The 20660-nt window shown below is 38.7% G+C and overlaps 1 protein-coding gene across 5 annotated transcripts in view; it reads left to right on the top strand.

Annotated features, from left to right (window-relative positions):
* The first annotated feature begins 6591 nt into the window (after nucleotides 1-6591).
* The window catches only part of LOC129739514 (kinesin-like protein KIF19), a 56614-nt gene continuing 42545 nt past the window's right edge, over nucleotides 6592-20660 (top strand). Inside the window, exons 1-3 of one of the 5 annotated variants that reach the window (XM_055730992.1) lie at nucleotides 6592-6666; nucleotides 19066-19433; nucleotides 19866-20018. In XM_055730992.1, coding sequence (XP_055586967.1) covers nucleotides 19290-19433; nucleotides 19866-20018 — 297 coding nt within the window. In that variant the 5' untranslated portion in view covers nucleotides 6592-6666; nucleotides 19066-19289. The other 4 variants (XM_055730991.1, XM_055730990.1, XM_055730989.1 and 1 more) reach the window with 4 other exon arrangements.

Raw genomic sequence — 20660 nt, forward strand, 5'->3', positions numbered from 1 at the left:
TTCGGACCAGATTGAGTTCAAAAGACAAAATTGAATAACCACAACGAACGGCCTACGGAGATTCTAAAAATTACTCCATTGAGACTACTATGTTGTGTTCTTTTCAGATTGGGTTGCTACTCTCATAGAAGAGTTGATGTAAGCTCGAAGGCAAGGATGACTTGATGGCCGAATGGCTTTAATCGATAAATCTTATGAGACAAGGCTTGCTTGGTCTAGGCTGATGTCATTAGCTTCTTTAAAATGGCATTAATACTAAAGGTCTAGGGAAAGATTACGTTAATATTGATGACGATAGTAGAAAACGTGGGAAGCTATTTACACGACTTTTTCCATGCGTTTCTGAGGGGATGATTGATGGGAATGTTAGCTTGAACTTGAGTTTTTAAAAGATTTGAAGAAAACAGCTCATTATGCTAAGAAAGGCAAACCTCCGTAAAGTCTGAATCGGAAAGTTTTTGGGAGATTGAATTTATTTTATTGGGTTGTCTTGATTAACAGAAACAATAGCTTTAGCAAGAGGGTGAAGGCGTCTGTGATGAAAAGTTTCATGAATCATTTCGTTTTTTTTGTCATTTTTGGCGTTAAAGGTTATTATTTGTTTCCATTGAATGGTGAAAACAATCTGACTTTTTTTTAAATTCTTATCATGACAAATTGAAACTCCCCAGTTTTTTCTGGTTCCCCCATCAATTAATGCGATTCAAACGCTTTTTAAAGTTTCCAATTGGCTAGCAATGTTACTGAAAATTATTGAGCATTCCTTCCAAGAACATCTGAGATTTTAGGACGATACTCACTCAGTTTGGGTTCTTCCTGGTATGCTCTCCATAACACCTTTCAGAGCATTTTCTGCTTCGGTTTTTTTTAGCCGAAGCATAAATTGAGGGTTTATGAAAGTGATAAGTTGAAAAATGAGATCTATGGGATTGGTTGATTGTTCGTTTGAGATTTTTCTGAACTGAAGATTAATGTGAGCTTTTCAAATTTAAAGTATGGAAATTTTCAACTGCCTAAGGGAAGGATCTTTTTCCAAGGTTTTTTTCCAATGAATATTTCAAATTAAAATGTTCAATATGGCTTACTTTGATGGGAAATTAAATACTCAATTCATTCGAATCGAGGGCATTCCTCGTATCATTCACACAAAGGGTCCAAGCAACCGACAATGAAAATCATCATCGAACAAGAATGTATAAATTGCATTTCACACCAGAGAGCAGTCTGGAAAATAATCCAAGCAAAGCAAGCCATTGTTGGCTGATACCAGTCATACAGTATGGCTTACCTACCTACTATGTATGTTTACGAAGCCGAAGGATGTGGAATCAAATTTGAACTTTACATCAACAATCATCCGTCAAATTTGACACGTTTCTTCGTTGTTGTTTGTAGGTATAGGTTTTACAATATAGTCTTCCACTTGTTTTGTTTGAATGGGGAGAAGATAGCACGTGTGCAGTAGAAGAGCTCGAATAGTAGTAAATAGGAGTTTTAAGAAAAACTATTTAAATTATTTATGGTTTCTAAGTCAGAATCTTGCCAGTTTCATCAGACTTCGAATGAGAACTAACCCAAAATTTATTCTTTTTTTCTGGCAATTCGACTTCATCAGAGGTCGGCAACCTGCGGCTCGCGCGTTGCTTGAAGATTCTAAAAACTGGTGAAAGTTATATTCTTGATAATTTGAGGAAGAATATTTTAAGTAATGTAAAATTTAAACGAATAGAAGATTTGAAGAAGAAACTCCTTAAAAAATAATATTTGCACTATCTTACGTTTTCTCGTTAATAGTTCAATATTCTCTCCAGTAGTTTCCATTTGAAGGTTTTATTATTGGCTTTCCGGTGGAAAAAGACGGATTGGCTTAGGCAGCGCGGATTTTTATGGCTGATGCTGCTGATTATTTGTTTTGATTTGGCCTTCCGGTGGGAAAAGACGGATTTTCTTAGCAAGCGCAAATTTTTAAGACTGCGACTGATAATTGTTAGTTTTGATATGGTCTTCCGATGGAAAAAGAAGGGGAGCAGATTTTTAAGACTGTTGCTACTGATTGTTTTGATTTTGCACTGCGGTGGAAAAAGACGCAGATTTTGAGCCAGCTTCTGCTTAATTTTTATTTTGATTTGACCTTCCGGTGGAAAAAGACGGATTTGGCTTAGGAAGCGCTTTAAAAAAAAATCCAAATTTCTAAAAAATTGGAACAAGTTGGACATCAGCTTGCCTGCAATGTATTTGTATACAAGAATTTATCAACTTATTCAATAACCTTTAACTTTATTTATTCCCCCCTTCAGGATTTTCGGAAAAATCGAAGGAGGGGGGAAATTTGATATTTGTTCCGGCCTAAGTAGTTTTGTTGTTGTTATGTTCAAGAATTGAATTGTGGCTTCTTTTTACAGAGAGGCGATGACATGTTTGACAGTAATTCCTTGAAGAGTGACATTGACATTTAACCTTCAATTAGTAAGGATTTCAACTTTGATTTTTGTTGCTTCAAACTATGTTTAAACAAACCGGTCCAGCCAAGTGTAAACGGATTTAAGTAACCACCTACTTGAAAAATTTAAACATTTCGGAAAGAATGAAGGCCAAGAATTGGAATCTGGCATTCAAACTTCGGGGCATTGTAAATCAATCGAATCGGAATGTCCAACATTAGATGGAATTCCGTGATATGGTTGGCTGAAAGAGTTCGCGTACATCATTCCTACGACGATGAATTATTTACGATTTTCTACTACCCACTACCACACGCCTTCACTTGGTTGATGTTTTTGGCATTTAGCTGGAGACACAACAATTATCGATGAAATGCTAGATGACCGACCAGCTAACCTATCTACACCAAAACATCATGGACGATTATTCTCTTCCTTCTCCTTCAACACCCCTTCTCACAATTCATTCCCTTTTACTGACGTTGTTCAATTTGACTTGATGTGAGGTTATCCGTAGTTAATCGCGCTTTTCCGATTTTTGGAAGGGGTATTTGTGTTTTGACTCAAATTTTCTAGTTAGGGTGTGCGAACCCAATCTTTCGGAATTTGAAAAATTTGTATTGAAAATTTGTATTGAAAAATTTGTACTGAAAATGTTTTACAATGCGACCTTCCAAAACTTTTACTTACTTGAGTTTTGTATAGAGGAACATCAAGGACTTTCACCAGTGGAATAAATCCTAAACCGTAGTTAATCTTACAGCCCACTCTATTCTACATATGGCGACCGTTATTTGGGGTGACAGCACAAGGTCATGTCCAAGTCGCTGGTCATTTATTTGTTCTTGTCCGCTGTTTTTGGTGTGGTGTGGTAGGTAATCAATTTGATGGAATCCTTATCACATTGATTTGATCACATCGATGCGCGCCTGCACACCATGATTGACAGTTGCCGAAGTAAGGATTGTGTCCGGTTGCTTTATTTAGTAGTCGGAGGGCTATTAAGTATACACCAGACGAAAAAAAAGGAAAAAATCGTGGCTTGTATAGATTCGTCGACGGATGACAAAGTTGTATCTATCCTTAGGCTTAAATCAATCTATTTTAGTGATTCATAATTAAATCGAACTCATTTTTGATTGATGTTGGCTACTTTTTATGAGTCAGTGAACTATTCAATCATTGTAAAAAATTAAATGCCTGGACATATTTTTTTGTAAGTAACAGAAATAATCACCTGTGTTTTCTAACAGTTGAGTATTGCTTCTTTCTTTGGCGTTGCTGCATATCTATAAAATGGTTCGAAATTTGATTCGAGTCTAGCTGTGAAAATTCACTAAAACATCATGATATGCATCTATTTATAGGTAAAAATATAAATGGGATTTGCTGGATAGAATAATCTATTTTTTTCTGATCAAAGATTTGAAAAAAACCCGAATGCTAAAGTTGAAGAAAGTTCCATCTTTTACAGTTTTTTTTATTCTCAGGAAATTGTCTAAATATTCTTTAGAAGGAAGAAGACCAAATAAAAATTGCTATTTGTTCCTGCCCTTACTTATTTTTTACTGAATCAGCTTGTTAACGATTACGAGCTCTGATCACCTCAGTTTGATATAAGCTTTTTTTGATAACTTTCGGTATTGTTATTATTTTTAGATAAGTTTGAATTTAGAAAGCGAATCAATCCTCTCTCCCATGGACGGGTCCTCATGCAATTTTAGTCTGAAGCTTCCTAATGTTATTGTTTTGTGAAATTTAAACTCCAAAGATTGATTGAAATGTTCAATTGTACTTCTTTTTCTAGTCTTCTTCTTCTTCTTTCATCAACATAACCAAAACATGTAGGATCATCTGGAAAAACGAAAAACTTGCTTCCTTGATTTTTCTTTTCATAGTATCTGTTACATACGAATATGCATTGCAGATACTACTACGGCCAGGCCAACCCTGCGAAAAATATCGTGGAGGTTCCGGTCAAATGCTTCATATGGATTATTAACAAATATTTCCATCCGAAATTTCTTGTTCATTATTTGTTGCTTATTTTTTCCTCAGTCACGGGCACGCAAGGTCGGCAGCTAACCCCAGTATCTCGCAGGAAGACGGTCGTGATGTTGCTGTTTTGGGTCCTAAACATCACTAAGACGTTGTTGCCACCCCTGGCATGGAGAACAGACGCGTACGGAGCCCTCTATCTCAGTTAGCATAGGCTCGCACCCCAGCTAGTACCACGGGAAGGTTGAGAATCGGAGTTGTAATACAAGAGATGATACGACCACTACCCGAAGGTTGGTTGTATGGGGTCTCGAGTTGCACACTGTCCACCATTCGCCATATGCATATTGATGATTTCAGAACTGGAACGCAACTTATACAGTGTAAAAATTATAAAAAAAGTAAAAGGGATGGATTTCACCAATAAGCTTTCGTCGTCATCGATGGATAACCTCTTCCTCTAGTATCCGTGGGTTAGTTTTCCAATTTTCTTCTAAGGTTTGACAGGGCAGCTGGTGCTAATTTTATTTCGGAACCTGCTGCAATCTAAATTTCGGACGCTACTTTGCCGCTTCCCACATACTTTCAGTTTTCGTTGTCTTTTTTATCTGCAGATGCAATCAGAATTTGATTTCACTATTTCACTTGAACAACGTAATTTTTTTTCAGGGAATAAAAACTTCTGACGTCCCTGCAAGTCAACGCCTACCCGGACTATCCCCGGATTGAGATGTTTATTTGTACTCGGGAAAAATCTAAAATGGACTTAAATTTAAAAAAAAATCATCTAACATTTTTTTCTTGTCAACAGATTCGGAGCCTGAAAAAAATAGAAAAGTTTTTCGATGGTGACCCACTGGAATGCCCCATTTTGTATGGGAAATTCAAAGCCTGTCAAATGTTATGCGCTGCAGGCTAAAATTGTCAAATGTTATGCGCTGCAGGCTAAAATTGATCCTAGGCTTAGTGCAAAATCTAATGCCAAATTTGGGCCAGATCGGTTCACGGGAAGGGGTCGTTCAACGAGCCTGAAGTTTGTATGGGATTTTGAGACATTTTGTTCGGGAGAAACATGAAAAAACCAATTAATCTTCAATAACTTTGGTTTCCTTCGGCCGATGTCTTTTGAAAACGGGTTTGCATAAAGTTCAAGTTCAAAATATGAAAAATATTTTATCCGAAGACTGCAAATCGATTCGAGTCAAAATAAAAAAGTTATTTGGCTTCAAAAACGGACGATTTTTTTTAAGAGTGATGTTCATCATTGTTAATGAGTCCCCTTACCGTGATCCGATCCGGCCCAAATTTAGCATGAGATCTTGCACTAGGCCTATCAATTTTAGCCTGCAGCACATAACTTTTTCAAAAGTCTGGTCAATATAAAGTCGCGAATGACAAAAGATGTTAAAACGACTGTAATTAAAACAAAAATAAGATGAAATATTCCATCAAATTTTATTTCTTCATCTTATTTGTATCCAGTACTGTATTGTACATACATCTTGCATCCAAACCAAAATTCGAGCCTTCATGCCGAAAAATATACTTATTATCTATTCAGGCCTACTCGAGGATCGCGTGTGTCGGTAACCCGGGTGACGTCGGCAATTTTCACACCCTTATGAACGAACAGCTGCAATAGGCAACAACTTCTTCGAAATTCCACTTCCCTAGCTCACCTGTATGTAGGCAGTGACTATAGCGACCAAAATTCACCAAAGCCCACTTGGATAGCGCAGCGGCTTGGCTTTCGAGTGAGAGTCCTTACTCAACGCCAACTTGGTTGGTCGACAACTTCTGTGTGTTGGCGGCAAATACCAACAAAGCTCTCGGCAAAAGTGTTCCTGCTCGCTTCCTACCTAAGCTCGCGTGTTTTGTCAGTATTAACCATGTTTTCCCACCCCCACCCCGAGCGATAGAGTCCCCATTCTTGTTCATTGCCACCTCCTTTTGAAGGTGTTCTCGATTCCTAGGTTTCGTGTTTTGGCCCCCCTTTCACGTTTGGGGTGCAGATTGATGGTGTTGTAACCTTATTTTTTCCAGACTGGGGGTACGGTTCTCTTCTCAGGGGGTAACACTACTACAAAACCGGTAGTATTCCGTCACCGAGCATTAATATTGGAAGTCTGTTTCGTTGTACATATTCCATTCCATTATGAGCTTGGAAAAGCGCTCAGAAAACGGGGTGAAAATATAAAAGCTTTGAAGACCAATGGAAGCCAGGTGGGTCAGTAGAATGCAAACTACTCGGCGGGGGTTAGGTGGGGAGGTTAGAACGAAAAAAAAAAAAAAAATAAAATAAAAGCTTGGCCATTGGAGTTCCAAGGATTTAGTTCGAGGCGAATGGTTTTTGTAGTCGGCTGTCAGTCCGCGGTTGGTCAGTTGGTCAGTTTTCGGAATACCTTTATGGGGGGAAGAGTTTTTGACTTTGGATAAACGCAGACCAAATCTCGTCGGGGCAAGAGTGCGGTATCAGATCCGGTTTTTTTTCGGTTCAGCGTTGTGAAGACGTGAATATTTCTCATATAACATCGGAAGGATGAATATGAAAAAGTTGAAACTTCAGTGAAACACAATTTAATTACCTTCTCTCGTATAAACCTGTCTACATTGTTCCAAATAATTACTCCCAGAGTGAGTGTTTGATGATGAAAAAACCCCAAAGCTACTCGAAGCGTCAAGTGTAGAGGATTCCTTCCTGATCGTTGCCCTTGCATATGTTTGTGGAATTTCAAAACGAGAGCAAAAGTTAGCACCGGCTTCGGAACAAGTGTTTAACAAAGTGGAAAATTTGTACGTTCTGTGTAGCAGGAGATATTTTTCACAAACGGATAAACTTTATGATACGGTTTGGAGAGCCACACTGCAAATGTATGTTGACTCGCCTTGCAGACTCAAAATCGAAAAACACCAAACCAAACTTGAACGAACAAATTTCCAGAACTCGTGTGGGGAAACAATCTCCAGCCATAGTGGAAAATGAATATTTACAGTTAAATCGATTTAACCCGCACAGCACAGTTGGCAGTAGTACCATCAGCATGGCGTGATGTGTCAAGCGCAGACCTGCTGCCTCAAAGCCATGCCAGGCCAGGCAGGATATTTTCTGTTTTCATTTTTATTAGAATAACTAGCAACCTGGGGTGGGACGGAGTATTATTTTTGTGGCGGAAATGGAATGTTGCGGTGACCTACACACGTGATTTTAAACTGGGTACATACTATGTGATTTTCCCATCAAAGGTTTGCCATCTGGAAAGAAATCAAATTATTGAGTTAGTTGCCTTTGAGAATTACTAAATAGGGTTTCAATATAGATGAATATATGGTCATGAAGAACATCATCTAAAATTTTTTTTTCCTTCATTTAAAAAAATATTCTAGGTTTTTCTTAATGAAGGCACTGATTTCTGTGTTCGTACCATCATCTGTTATAAGAGTGCCAATTTAACACAACTAAGGCTTCTGTCGTTTATTTTAGTCTAAATATTCTGAGAATGCTTCTAGGTTCTCTTCTAGAACTAAAAGTTCTTCAATGTCGCCTTATAATTTTTTAATGGTTATTCTCTGAAAGTCCCAAATAAAGAAATTCCAGAAAAATCAAATCTAAAAAAAAAGATTATCATGTTTCAGTAAAACAACTGCTGTAGTCTACCAAACAATCAAATAAAAAAAAACCATTGAGGGCATTGGATAGTTAAAGTTATCGTTTTTTTCTGAATCTTTCACAAAAAGTATAAAAAGTGATACAAAATATTACTTTTCATTAAATAAATCGTCGAAATTGTCGCTTCTCTTTTTACTCTCTGGAGCCACTTTTCCAATCTGTGAAGATCTAAACACATAATGTTTTGTAAGTACAAAAATTCAAAGGTTTTTTAAAAAAAATTTTGACAATCAGGTATAGCGGCATGTTCAGGATCACCCCTGATGGCAGGATCGATAGCATCAGATATTTCTTCGATAAATGAAAACGAACTCATTCAACAAACATTACAAATAGTGGACTGTATTACTTCGATAACTTAGACTTAAACAATTTAGACATTATGACTTCTGACAAAATACTTTGGTCTCTTTAGACCTCTGACAATGGCTATAAAGGCCTCTGACACTGGCCCCAAGGGCCGCTGAGTTGTTACCGTCTCCGATGGTGGTTGGTTGGGAAAAGAGACCGAGTCAAGGATCGACGGTGGCTCGATCCTTCGGAAAAACCTCTTCGTGTCCGAGGAAAACCGATGATTTTGGCGCGCATAACCGCCGTTAATGCGCGCAGCATCGCCATGTTGCTACTGGGCCTTTTCTGGTGTTAGGGTGGTTCAACGGAGCTCGTTCGTTCCAGAACACGGCACGTTATCCAGTAAAATCGTAGTGCCTCGTTTTCAAAGATTATATTTACAAAAATAGTTTTATTGGAGGTTATTGTTTCGTTGCTTAGTTTCCCAGTTACCTACTGATAATGGAGCCGATGGATCTCGGATTTGGTTCGAATTTTCACATTACTGCCTGAAGTGAATTTGTTACTAATACGATAAAGTGAGGGTTTCTCTCGATTAATGTTGTTTGATTAATGTTTACTCTCTGGAGCCACTTTTCTAAGAATATCAACAAATTCCTATGTGTGAGCAAATAACAAAATTTAAACTTCATTAAACAAACCAAAACTTATAGATTCAAAAGATACAAATTTTCAATTTCGCTTAAAAAATTTCAATCAGCTTCAAAGTTTCCAAGTTTAATGAAGATGAAAATCCCGAGAAAAAGAAAAAAAAAGTTTAATGAAACCTTTATTTATTTAAACAAAAGGCTATTGTCATGGATTAAAGACAGCTGGATTCATTATATGTATTGCTACCTTAAAATTGCTGCCTTGCAGGTATCAAACTTTGCACGTATCCGAGCCGAGCAAATCAAGGCTATTTTAGCTTGAAACCTGGCAACTTCATGGCATTTAAGGTTAATCGCAGTGCCTTCGAATGGCTGTATACTGTTAGCCGGAATTCCATTTACCGGACTGCTACTCTCCAGAAATTTGTATACCGGATTGAACCATTTACCGGACTGACATAAAACGGAGTGATTTAAACGGAATACAATTTACCGGAATAGGTATTTTTAAAAACAAATATATGATTGGATTCCGTTTACCAGAAAACTCATGCCTAGTATGTTTTTTCCCGACAAACACCCGAGATCAAACCCCAGAATGAACCAATTCCCAGTAATAAAAAGTTTCCAGAGTTTTTCAGTTGCTTAACCCTAATCCGCTCTTGAGTGTCAATATGACACTATTGGAAAATTGGGGGCTTGTACCTTTAGTCGGATGCATCCAAATAATAAAATTTTTATGGGAACCTTTAATAAATTCTTGAAATCTTTAATTTTTCATCATTACTTTTTTTAAAGGACGCACTCTGAAAGCCCAGGAAAAATTAAATAAGGTTCCCGAAGTTTTTTTTTTTAAATTTGTATGCACCCAAACAAAGTCACAAGCCGCCAAACTCCCAATAATGAGACTCACGAGTGGAATAGGGTTAAATATAAAAGGATCCATTGAGCTAACCATTTCTGAAATCTCATTCTTTTTAGTTTTTCGCCCGCAAGGATGTTCACAGTCTCCAGCCTGTGAGCTCGGGCAAGTATGGCCCTCCTGACCGTTTTCCTCCGCCTGATGGTTTCTCCCCTTCCAGCGTTCGAGGCTCTAGGTCTGCGATGGAATCTTATGATTCAATCAACATGTACTACCAGAATGTCGGGGGTTGAAACTCTTGTCTAGCAGATTATCTGCTCGCCAGCTCTTGTTCCTGCTACGACGTTGTCGCTTTCACGGAAACATGGCTGAACGACCGTACTATCTCGAGTCAGATATTTGGACCGAGTAAGCGTTTTTTTCCGCAGTCCTCGTAATAGCAAGAAGAACACTGGAGGTGGAGTTTTAATTGCTGTTAAATCCAATTTCCATGCACTGCTTATTGACGATGACTCCTGGCACGACTTGGAACTTGTGTGGACCCGCATCGATCTTGGCAACCGAAAACTCTACGTATGCGTGCTGTACCTGCCCCCTGATCGCACACAAGATGTCGCCCTGGCGGAGTCTCTTTCTCGCTGCATATCCAAAGTGAGTTCTCTCTGCGCCCCCGAAGACGATATTCTCGTCATTGGTGACTTCAATATGCCCGGTTTGAAGTGGTCCCCCAACCATGGTAGCTTTTTGTACCCAGATCCTGTGCGCTCTACATCCTCGGCGCCTTCAAACATCATACTAGACTCCCTGAGTACGGCAACCTTGCGTCAAATTAACAGAGTTACTAACGAAAACGGCCGTATGTTGGATCTCTGCTTTGCTAGCGATGGGTCTCGCGTTCTGACCATTGATTCGGCTCCTGCTCCGTTCGTTAAGGCAGTTCAGCATCATCCAGCTCTAATGGTTTCGCTCGAGGTCACTGGATTGCATGCTTCTGTCGAAAAATCAGCACCTTTCTATCTCGACTTCAAGAAAGCGGATTTCGATGCTATCTCCCATATCCTGGTCACCATCGACTGGGAATCTGAACTCAATCTATTGAATCCCAATGCTGCGGCCGAAACCTTTTCGCATATCTTAAATTACGTTATCGACCGCCACGTGCCAAAGCGAACGACTTCCGGGAATTTGCGGACACCCTGGTTTACGAAAGAACTGCGTCGACTGAAGACGGCGAAGAGATGTGCTCTTAGAAATCACCATAAGCTCAAATCCTCCCAAACTAAGGATGTATATCGAAGACTGAACTCCGCTTATAAAAAAGCCAGTAAGCGTTGTTACCAAAATTATCTTTTTCGAGTACAACGTAACCTCAAGTCCAACCCAAAATCGTTCTGGAAGCATGTCAAAAGTCAGCGGAATGAACCTGGTATTCCAACTCAAATGTTTCTGGATGGTTTCTGGATCTGTGCTCTCTTTGCTCAAAAATTCTCGAGTACCTTTGCTACTGCTTCAACATCCCCAGAACACGTGGAGAGTACTGTTAGGAATGTTTCGCCACTCGGCTTCAGTATGAGCACGATTGTAGTAGAGGATGCGGTCATATCTAAAGCAGCGGCAAAGCTCAAAAACTCCCTCTCTACTGGCCCGGACGGTATACCATCTACCTTTTTAAAACGATTTATGCCTGTTTTACTGACACCTGTAAGACTCATCTTCCAAGTTTCTCTTGACAGAGCCACCTACCCTTCACTGTGGAAGGAAGCCTACATGTTTCCAGTCCATAAGAAGGGGAACCGGAGAGATATCAACAACTATAGAGGAATTTCTGCTTTATGTGCAATCTCCAAACTATTCGAATTAGTCGTCATGGATCCGATTTTCTCGTACTGTAAGCAAAATTTTTCAATCGATCAGCACGGTTTTATGCCCAAACGCTCTACGATAACTAACCTATTGACATTCACCTCCTATGTACACGAAGGTTTTGCTGCTAAGTCTCAAACTGACGCCATTTATACTGATTTGTCAGCAGCGTTTGATAATGTGAACCACGATATCACCATTGGTAAGCTTGGGCGCTTAGGATTCTGCGGACCTTTACTTGGCTGGTTCCGCAGTTACTTAACTGGACGTAAATTGACAGTTCGCACTGGAGACACTTTCTCCAGCCAGTTCTCTGCTTCGTCTGGTGTGCTCCAAGGTAGTCACTTAGGACCGATTATCTTCTTAATCTATTTCAACGATGTGCTCACATTCCTCGACGCCCCGAAACTTTGTTATGCTGATGATCTTAAACTGTTCTACGCCATAAATGGTCAGGACGACACTGATTTTTTGCAAAACCAGTTTAATCTTTTCGCACAGTGGTGCGACATCAACTGCCTGCCTTTGAATCGCAGTAAATGTACAGTCATCAGTTTCTCTCGAAGACGGCAGCCTTTTTGCGGGGAGTACTTCTTAGGAGGTGAGTCTATTGCGCGGGTGGACCACATCGATGATTTGGGCGTAATACTCGACCGTAAGCTGGAATTCAAAACACATACGAACTACGTCGTCGATTAAGCTTCTAGAAGCCTCGGATTTTTATTTCGAGTGGCCAAGGAATTCAAGGACGTGTATTGCCTGAAGAGCCTGTATTGTAGCATAGTTCGATCCATCCTAGAATACGCCTCAGCTGTCTGGTGTCCTTACTACCAGAACGGTAATGAGCGGCTCGAGGCGCTTTTTGCGTTATGCCCTCAGACACCTTAACTGGCAAGCCCCGTTCCACATGCCGAGCTACGAACATCGATGTCGTCTTATAGACATAGATACTCTTCAAGCCCGTAGAAATGCAACACGAGCTTCTTTTGTCGCCGATCTACTGACATCGCGTATCGATTGTCCTACGCTACTGGAAGCTATTCCTCTAAGTGTGAGACCCCATGGACTGAGAAACCAGGACCTTCAACTGTATGTCCCCATTCGATTGAACAACTATGGAGCCAATAGTACATTCATTGGTGTAATGAAAACGTTCAACCGCTTTTCCGAGCTCTTCGACTTAGACGATTCGCGGGATGTTTTCCGAAGAAATGTTTTAAGAATATCTAGAAATCGCTAATTGGATGTAAATTTTATGTAACTTTAACTTTAAGTCGTCATTTGGACCTATACTAGGTCCGTTGATTGAATTAACAAACAAATAAACACTTTACTGAAGTTGATGGATACATGTTGTCGAACAGCGATAAAGAAAAGGACATAAAATTGGACGTGGTTGATTTTGCGCAAAAAACCTAGGTTACAAGGTGAAATAAAGTTGTAAACTGAAGGGTAGACTTCATCTTGGATCAGCAGCTCGAAAACTTTGGAGATGCATCTAAGGATAGACACTCCACTATAGTTTTCGACGTTTTCAACGTTCCCAGATTTGTAAATTGGTGTTACGGATGTTGCTTTCCAGGCTGACGGAGAAATTCCCTCGGTTAAATATCGATTCAAATTTATTCTCGCAGGATGGGACAGGCTGGTAGCCCATTTTTGAACTAATAGCAGAGGAAGCTGGTCGGGACCGGGACCTTTCTCGTCATCTACGGCCTGAAGTTCGGCTAGAATATCATCTTCGATGAACGTAACGGAAGAAAGAGCCACGTTGTACTCAGACAAGCCATTCAAGTACAATTCATCCAAAGGTGATAAATTAAGAACGACGAGAAGAGATTTGCAGTCTCCGGAGGCGGAGATATCCTCGCAAATCATTTTAGCAGGAACGTCAACGAAGATTTAGCGTTTATTAAAAAACTACAAAACCTGAAATGTTTCGTATTTTTCTTCAAAATCTCTCGATGATTTCTGTGTAGATTTGAAAGTGAGGTGCGTTAAGCGCTTCATAATTTCTTTCAAGCTCAAGTAGCTCTATCACTGGCTCTATTTGTTCTGATCGCTTCTGTGCATGCGCGGATCTACGGGGGGGCGGGGGGTGATGGGGGGTGATCACCCCCCCCCCCAAGCGGAAAAAAATCATCATTAAAATGCTCACAAATTTTTTAACTCAATTTAGGTGAAATATAACTTTTTCATGTGTCAAAATAGCTTAACATTGACATTACCATTTTTACGCGTGCATTCAATTCAATTGCTGCTTAAAAATATGCTTGGGATGTCAATTGAATTTATTGGTTATCAGTGCGAAAAGACATACCCCTGTTAAACAGCTAATAACTTTTTTTCCTAATAAGATATGAAGTTACGGTCTTCGACAAAGTTGTTCAGTGGAAAATTTCCTTTAGGAATTTTATAAATTGGCATAAAAACCATAAGCTGGCTCAGTTCCACAGACGAAACAAAAATGATGTTGATTTTTCAGTACAAAATAATCAATTTTCCCATACAAACTTAAAAGTTCAAATTTACTCATGCAAGTGTTACTTAAAAATTTTGCAAAAAATCATGGATGAGTTTTAGACCAATACGAAGCTATTTAGACCCCAGGGTTTGAGAAATTTCAAAATGACCCCAAATGCATAACTTCGTGTTGGCTTCGGGTGTACGAAAAAGATAAAGCTTGCACCTCGCTCTTTAAGGAATTTCCTTAAGCATGACAGCAGATTTTTTTTTATTAACCGATATCCAGAGTTGTTTTAAGCGCCAGTACCAGAAACGTCGGTTGTTAGTGATTAATTCTGAATGGTTTCTTGAAAGGGCCTGGGAGAAGCCAAAATTTATTTTCAAGTTGATCATGAAGTGATTTCTCATGCCGTTTTCGTTTTTCTCCACTGGCGCGGGGCAAAACTTTCACTGAATAAACAAACAGAATCGTCACCCGGGACGATGCAAATATATGGTTGCTATAGTCAACCTTATGCTTACTCCCAACACTGACAACTTCTACGGGTTGCAACCGCCTGCTTGAGGTTCAAACTTCGGGCAAAACTTGTGGACTTCTGAATTAATAAACGAACACAATAACAGCAATTCGGGCAAAACTCGTGGATAACTAGGTTACCACTGCTAATAAACGAAAACACTATTATTTATGCATGTTTACCATACTTGATGGTTTGCTTAAAAAAAAATTATCGTGTCCAGAGATGAAATTTTCAATAATTGTTCTATTTCCGGCTAGAAATATTCGTGACATAATTCTGACCTTTTCAGTAACACTTTTTAACAGTGGGGAAATAACCTCAAAACGATCATGTCCTTAAACGGACATCGACGTTTTGTTAACTACAATGTTGGAGGTTATTTTTCCTTTTCTTATCCATATACGTGGACAAGTGTGTGTAAGAACTGTCAAAAAACTCTATAGTTGATATTATATCCAGATGTAGCAACCGAAAATCTGATCGATCAAACTTTGCAGACATCCGCGATGCCAGGTAAATGTTTGACGTTTTGTAGTTAGGAAAAAAGGTAAACAAAAGGGTGTAAATTTTCGATGAATTTAAAACTCATTTTACTACGGCTTTTTACTTCTGAGATCTCTTCTAAAGTAAGTAGAATCAACTTTTAGGTTTTCTTCTAGTGTTTTAAATATTTTTTGAAAAAAATATTGATAGCTACTAAGCGATAAACTGAGTTTCAAAAACTGGTGTTTTTCTTGCGATTGAAAACACACCTAAGTATTTTAAAAGTTTTTGAATGAAAAAGTGTTATTTTCACAAAAACATTCATTCCAAAACATTGTTGGAGATATTTGTAAGCTAAATTAACGAAAGTTCTGTTTTGGAAACCATTCTATCAAGGAAAAATCCTGGTTGAAACAACTGGAATTTTATCCTGTTTTCTGTTAACCATTATCAAAGTAACACATTTGATGGTTTTCACTGGAATAAATGGAGTGTTTAAGTTGTTCTTTGTTCTGGAAGAAAAATTAAAATGATTTAGATGTTGTATAGATTTATTTAAGAGGGTATTTCATTTATGAAAAATGCACTTCTGGAAGATCTGCTCTTATGAGAGAGCTGTTTGTACATTTTTCGAAAAGTTTTGTAAAAAAAATCAAATGTATTTCTGTCGGCGTGTCTTGCAAGTACCTTTTCATGACAAAATTTTGCCCAATAATTATTAAAAAATAACATTAGGAACTAATTCCCTTTTAATGATATGCCTGTTCCTAAAAGCTTCCCAAATTCTCTAAACTCTTGTATGAAGCACTTTGTAGCGCTACTCTTTGGTTAATATCTCGGATCGGTATCTGCTACCGTTAGTCTCTGCTTTCAGAAACATACATGCCACCAAGAAACATGTTCAATTTTCCACCATGGTTGGTTAGTATGAATTTTACGTTTTCGTTTTCTGGTTCACAATCCAGTAACAAGGAATTTGGCTGATAAAATAGTCTGAAGAGGTGAATTTTGTCGGAAAAACGTGTACTTTTGACTTACTTTTCAAAATAAGTTCTTTTTTTAAACTGAATCTGTGATACAGAAAACAATACTGCTAAAAATAGTAAGATAGGTCAGAAAATTCACAAACAATCATCCGCGGTGATTTCTGTATTGAATTCCCGATTGCAAAGCTAAACTAAAACCTTAGAATTTCATTCTGTGCCTTGTATCGAGTATGATAGTGTCATTCTCACACGACGGTTTTCCATTTAGGGTTTTTATGATTTCCCTTTAGTCTCTAGGGCCAACTTTTCTTCAGTTTCATTTTTTCATCTGAGAAATTTGAAAGTAGAATTTCGAAATCAATTCTAGCTTCACAGTGAGAGCCGCACTCTATCTGAAACCACTCTGCATTGTTTTCATTAAATGTGAGAAGCAGCTATTAAAAAAACGAGCACACGCATAAAGGATCTCAGTGAAACTTCATGTATATCTTTCATCGTATATCTTTCAACGATAAGATGGCTAGCATCTTACAAATGCTAAAACCACCGACCCACAGAAAGTGTACCGGGATTCGATCTCATGACCTCTGGCTTGGAAGACTTGAACGCTATTCTCTAGGCCACGGTCGGCGGAGGGGATCTGTTCGAAAACTCATTTCACATTTTAGAATAAGGAATTTTTTTCTTCATTTGAAAGTTTGTATGAAAATTTCAAAATTGCTTTATCTAAAAAATCTGAACTTGCGATGTATCAGTAATGTTTTCTAAGTGCAATGCATGCATCATTGGTTTGCGTGGCTAGAGTTTAATGATAGTGTGTTTTTATTCCTACATAAAGAACCACTGCTGGTTAGAAAATGACACGTGATGGTAATAGCTTGGTAAGCAGTTTGATAAATAAGTCAATAAGTCAAATAGTAGAATAACAGGTTTTCATGGTGCTAACTAATGAAATCGGAACTTCTCAAACATACTTCGTTGATTGAAAATTAAACGTACCTAGATGTCAGCAAATGACACCTCACGTTGTCGGTTTCAATGACACGACACAGTTCAAACGATGTTCAAACCATAAATTTACTATGGTTGAATAAAGTGGTTTACTGCTGCATGCATTATTTAACTGCGTGAGATTCTAGCATAAAATAATAAACTGATAAAGTTTGTAATTCACAAAAGCTGTGGAGGTGATGACAGGAGTGTTCCACTTTGTTCAGAAGAATTAAAAAAAGAATGGCACTGTTTATTTCATTAACAGTTTAAAACGGATTTGGTGCAGTCAACTATTCCCGATTCAATCATCCAAACATCGACCAAGGAGAACTTTAACCTTTCAATAAGTTATCTTTTTCCCGGAAAAAATCGTTGGAAATTCTCAATCGGTCGCTTCCACCGTCAAACGAAGCCAAATAATCCTCTGACTTAACTGGTTGTTCCACGTTGCAACCCCGAATAGAATGGATGGCTGCTGGCCAAATTGCTCAACTGAGAAGAGAAGAGGAAACGCCCTCGAAGAAAATCTTGTTTCGATTTTCAGTGCGCTGAACTTTTTCTTTAAAGTAAGAACCCCGATAGAATCTCTTTTGATTGCGTGCTGCTGCCCTTTTTTGCTGCTGTTTAGGAATTTTGTATTTCGTTTGTAGCGAAATCATCCTTGGTGGGATAGTGTGAAGATTTGCAAAGGGAATGGTTCTCTTATTCAGCTTATCGCAGATTTAAATTCAACGGGGTAAACGGCGTTACTTTGGTTCCTCACAGCAATCGAATTCATTTGACAAGGGTTGATTGTTCTAAATTGATAATTTTCTCTAAAACTGTTTTCGAATCGTTGTTGCTCCTTCTGAGACGTTGTCCTCAATCGAAAATTGATCAAACTGTTTGAATTTAATTTTTTTTTTCTCTCAATCCTGAAAACTCGTCATTGAAAAGAAACCAAAATTAAAGTCGTCATTTTAATCCATACAAACCACTCAGTTTTCCCTAAATTGTTTTCAAATAACCCCTAATAGACCATTGCCTCTAAAAATACATTATCAGTCAATCCATTACTGTGCAGTTGATATTTATGGCGGGCTCCGGTAGGCAAATTCCATCTCGAATGGTTCGGAAAAACAGTTGAGCATACGCAGCATCCTAAGTAAACCTCCAACCGTTGCGCTCTGCGCTGGTTGGGTCATAAATAAAACCAAAAACAATAAACGCGCGACATCAAGATTAACGCTCGTGTGGATAGGAAGGAAGCGACCAGAAGCTGTCCTCGCACGAGCGAGAATGATTTGAAATTATGGGACATCATTGAAGTGAATGGTGGAAATCGAAATTGACTTTTTGGGTGGCAATTTTCAGGGAAACACCCATCCACAATTTCCGCTTGTTGCAATTCAATTTTCTATCCGCAGTTTTTTGACAATTTTTTTTTTCACATTTCGATTTTCGATTTGCGATTTTCAATTTGTAATTTTCATATCAATTAGTCAAATTAGCCAAATTTTCGATTTACCAATTTTTCGATTTGCTTTTTGGTCTGACAACTTGTTAACTGGTTGATTTGTGATTTTAAACGCAGGAAGAAAATGTTTATAAATTGGAACTATTTGACCAAGCATAATATGTAGGCTGTTTTAACCTAAATGCAGTTGAAACGATCAGATGGAAAGATTTGATGATCGCTTAAAAAGTATCGTAACTTTTCGATTGAAGTGAAGAGTGGCTCAATGGTTTGTAACCGTATGCGAATGCGAGGCCATCGAATCCCTTCTACCTTCTATATAAAGATACATATATGGAACCAACCACTTGTGAATACACAACCCAGGATAACAAAATATCGTTTGCAGCAAATTGGGAAAAACGAAACCGAACGAAAATCTTCGCAGTGAAATTTGCAACCCTCGAGTGCTGCTGGTGCTACATTTATGTGTTGTGTACATTTGGTGTTGGGACTCATGAATGTGCAATAAGTGCGCCGGCTGTTGGCGAGGCAGGAAAAAAATAGTTAAATAAAAACGATCCCGATTGATGGTGCCGGTTGATTACATCAATCAAGTGGAAATACGAGCACATGGCAGCGGCAGTCGCTTCCAGTTCTACGGCTCAGCCCCCGGCCACAGCTGCTGCTCCTGGTGTAGGATCCGGTGCCAATATTCCGGGCAGTTCCGGCAGCAGCTCGTCCCTAACGAATGCACATACAGATGAGCGGCTGGTGGTAAGTGCTTTGTACCTTCTTGCATACACAGGGCTAGAATCGTTTGAATGAAATCCTTGCTGCTGCTTCTATTGGGTTGGTGGTGACTCTGGTGACCTCCTTCTGGGATGCGATTTGTAGTTCATTGTTGTTGTTAGGGGTCTTTTTTTGGGGGCGCCCATTTCTCCGAATGTTCGCCACAAGGAAAGCTGGGCATCCTTACCTCAATAACAATGCATCAAAAGGGTGGAATTCCGTAAGTGGTAGTAGGACCTAAACGTTCCCCTTATTATGCTAATGTTATTCCGGAAGGTGGTCGGTACTTCGGTTTGCCTTCGATTTTACCTTGTTCTTACACCTGAGAGAAGACCTGTGTGCAGTGAATGTACTTACCACAACACCGTGCGCGCCGTTTCATTTCGATTTCTTCTGCTTCTTTCACCTCCAATCTAGGTCGCCGTCCGGATTCGTCCTCTGGCGGATAGTGGTGGTGAGCCGGGTTGTGTCCAGGTTCTGTCCCATCGGACGCTCCAGTTTGACGAGGGCATTCGCAGCAAGCCGAAAAAGTACAACTACGATTATGTTTTCAGCGAGCGATCCAGTCAGGTAAATATGGCCTACTAAGATGTCTATCAGGTTTTTTTTGCCACAAAGTTTCCTCAAGTCTGGAATGTTTTAAGGCCGGAACAAATATCAAGTTTAGTTTGTGATGTGAAATTATGAACAACACACAGTCACTGTTCCTTAGCCTAATATTTGAACCTAACTTAATGAAATAAAATCCTGAGAATCTACTTTAGTTTGGTGATTTTCCTGTTACTTAATGAAATAAACATTACTTATGTATATTAAATTACTTATATATTAATGTTTCAAATTGGTGGATAAACTCTCTAAATTTTAAGTGAAATGATAAGAATAATTGTTATTTATACATTTACAAGTATTTTTTAAGCCTAAAGATGTGTTAAAAATATTTTATATTTTTATCAATTTTACCTTAGATGATCATCAAATTTTCAGTGATTCGTTTTTCTTTTATTTATACACATACTTTGTAGCTATTTTAAGGAATCTCAATGAGGTGAGGTGACAAAAGAAGAAATTAAATTTTAAAGGAATGTTCGAAATGGCGGTCAGAATAATGTTCCGACAATTTGAAATTCCGTAACCTTTCTTTTATTTGTTACCGGCTTGCAAATGCTTTGGCAAAGCAATTTAGAAATTTTTGACTCTCCTCCTGTATTT

The sequence above is a fragment of the Uranotaenia lowii genome, chromosome 1 (assembly GCF_029784155.1).
Source record: "Uranotaenia lowii strain MFRU-FL chromosome 1, ASM2978415v1, whole genome shotgun sequence".
In the NCBI taxonomy this organism is placed as follows: domain Eukaryota; kingdom Metazoa; phylum Arthropoda; class Insecta; order Diptera; family Culicidae; genus Uranotaenia; species Uranotaenia lowii.